Here is a 1,716-nt window from a genome sequence, read left to right as displayed (position 1 = left end):
TTGTCTGCCGTGCTGGCTCCAAAGCTCCTAGGCTCCTCCTCCTCATCCCGCTCCTCCTCCTCCTCTCTTGCGTCTCCTCGTTTTGCTGCTGCACTACCTAGTGGTCTCGCTGGGCAGCTCAGGGAGGAGGAGGGAAGAGGGAGGGAGCGGCTGCTGGCTGAGAGCTGCGTGTTTCCGTTATTAACAATCCCTACGATTGCGCGAGAGAGAAGAGGACGAGAAGATGGGGAGGAGGAAGAGGAGGAAGAGGAGATGACTGGGGAGGAAGGAGGGCAGAGGACAGGAAGGGGGGGGAGGGGGAGAGGAGGTGGAGGTACGGTAGTAGGACGAGGGATGGAATGAGGAGGAGAAGGAGAGGGAAGGACGGTGGGAGGCGAGGAAGGAGTGGGGGGGGGAGGAGGGGAGAAGGGAGGACAGCAACGTTATTCTCTGCTTTACTCCCCAAGATCATCGTCACTAGTGATCTTCTCCAAAGAGATGTCGGAAGCATCCGGGTCCTGAAAAACTATCCAATCAAACCCCCTCATCATCATCATCATCATCATCATCATCATCATCCCTCCCTCCCTCCCTCCCTCCCTCCCTCCTCCCGAGCTCACTCAAGCACTTCCCCTCCTCTCCTGCCTCTGTCTTCCCTCATCCCTTCCCTCTCTTCTCTCCTCCCCTCTCTAGTCTCACGTCCTCATGCTCGGAAGGATAATGATGAAGCTCCTCGTCCTCCTGACCATCCATGAGATACTCCTGTGCTCACGTCAGCCTCGACACCGAGGAGAAGGGAGGATAGGAGGGCAAAGGAGGGAGGAGGAGGAGGACAAAGAGAGAGGAGGAGGGAGGAGGGTAGAGTAGGAGGAAGGAGAAGTGGTACAGGAGCAAGGAAGACAGAACAACAGCAGGAGAGTGTTTGATAAAATGGAGATAAAGGGAAGAGCAGAAGAGAAGAGGGAGGGAGGAGGGGAAGCAGGAGCAGGAGAGGGAGGGAGGGAGGAGGGGAAGCAGGAGCAGGAGCAGGAGAGGAGGGAGGGGCTGGTGACCTCGAGGTTCACTTTGCCGTCAGCATCGTTGTCAACGGCTCTTAGGATGTCTTCTCCCGTCACCGTGTGGTTCCCGTGGTGCTTGCTGATCTCCTTGGCCAGCTCCTCCAGCTCAGCGAGGTCCAGGAACCCGTCCGCATCCTTGTCGAAGGCCTCGAACTCCCTGCGGTAGTGGTTGATGTTGTGCTCGTCGTCCAGCCCCTCCTCCTCGTTCGCGTAGATGTTCTGCACTGTGTCCTCGAAGGGCTTCCGCCACTCCTCGAGCGTCAGCCCTCCTGATCCATCAGCATCGTGATCGGCAAATGACTCCTCCAGCTCTTCCTTGCTCATCTCAGGCTGGTCCTCATGTTGTACTACCATGAACTCTTGAAGCGACAGCAGCCCGTCCTTGTCCTTGTCTCCCTTGTGGAACACGTCCTCGTGCTCTTTCCTCAGCGTCTCGATCTGCAGCAACAGTCATGGACAGCATGCGCTATCAGTCGTCATCGCCTCTCCCTCACCTCCTCCTCGATCTTCTTGAGCTCCTTGTCGATCTCCTCCTGCCTGACGCCGTCATGCTCGCCCCCCGCCGCTTCCGAGGACCCAGCAGCGAGCAGGAACAGCCCAGACACAAGGAGGAGGGAGAGGAGGAGGGACAAGGGAGGAGGAGGAGGAGGAGGAGGAGGAGGAGGAGGAGGACAGCGCC

The 1,716-nt window shown here is 58.3% G+C and overlaps 1 protein-coding gene across 1 annotated transcript in view; it reads right to left on the bottom strand.

Moving 5' to 3' along the window:
* Positions 1 to 418: 418 nt before the first annotated feature.
* The window catches only part of GUITHDRAFT_166852 (hypothetical protein), a gene marked incomplete at its 5' end in the record, with an annotated part of 3,026 nt that continues 1,728 nt past the window's right edge, over positions 419 to 1,716 (bottom strand). The window contains 4 exons of the mRNA XM_005818554.1: positions 419 to 497; positions 679 to 741; positions 1,032 to 1,475; positions 1,532 to 1,570. Of these exons, the coding sequence (XP_005818611.1) occupies positions 435 to 497; positions 679 to 741; positions 1,032 to 1,475; positions 1,532 to 1,570 (609 nt within the window). The 3' untranslated portion in view covers positions 419 to 434. The remainder of the gene's footprint in view (positions 498 to 678; positions 742 to 1,031; positions 1,476 to 1,531; positions 1,571 to 1,716) is intronic.

Source organism: Guillardia theta, assembly GCF_000315625.1.
Source record: "Guillardia theta CCMP2712 unplaced genomic scaffold GUITHscaffold_292, whole genome shotgun sequence".
In the NCBI taxonomy this organism is placed as follows: Eukaryota; class Cryptophyceae; order Pyrenomonadales; family Geminigeraceae; genus Guillardia; species Guillardia theta.
Note: the sequence above shows the minus strand (reverse complement) of the source record. Positions and strands in the feature narration are given on the sequence as shown.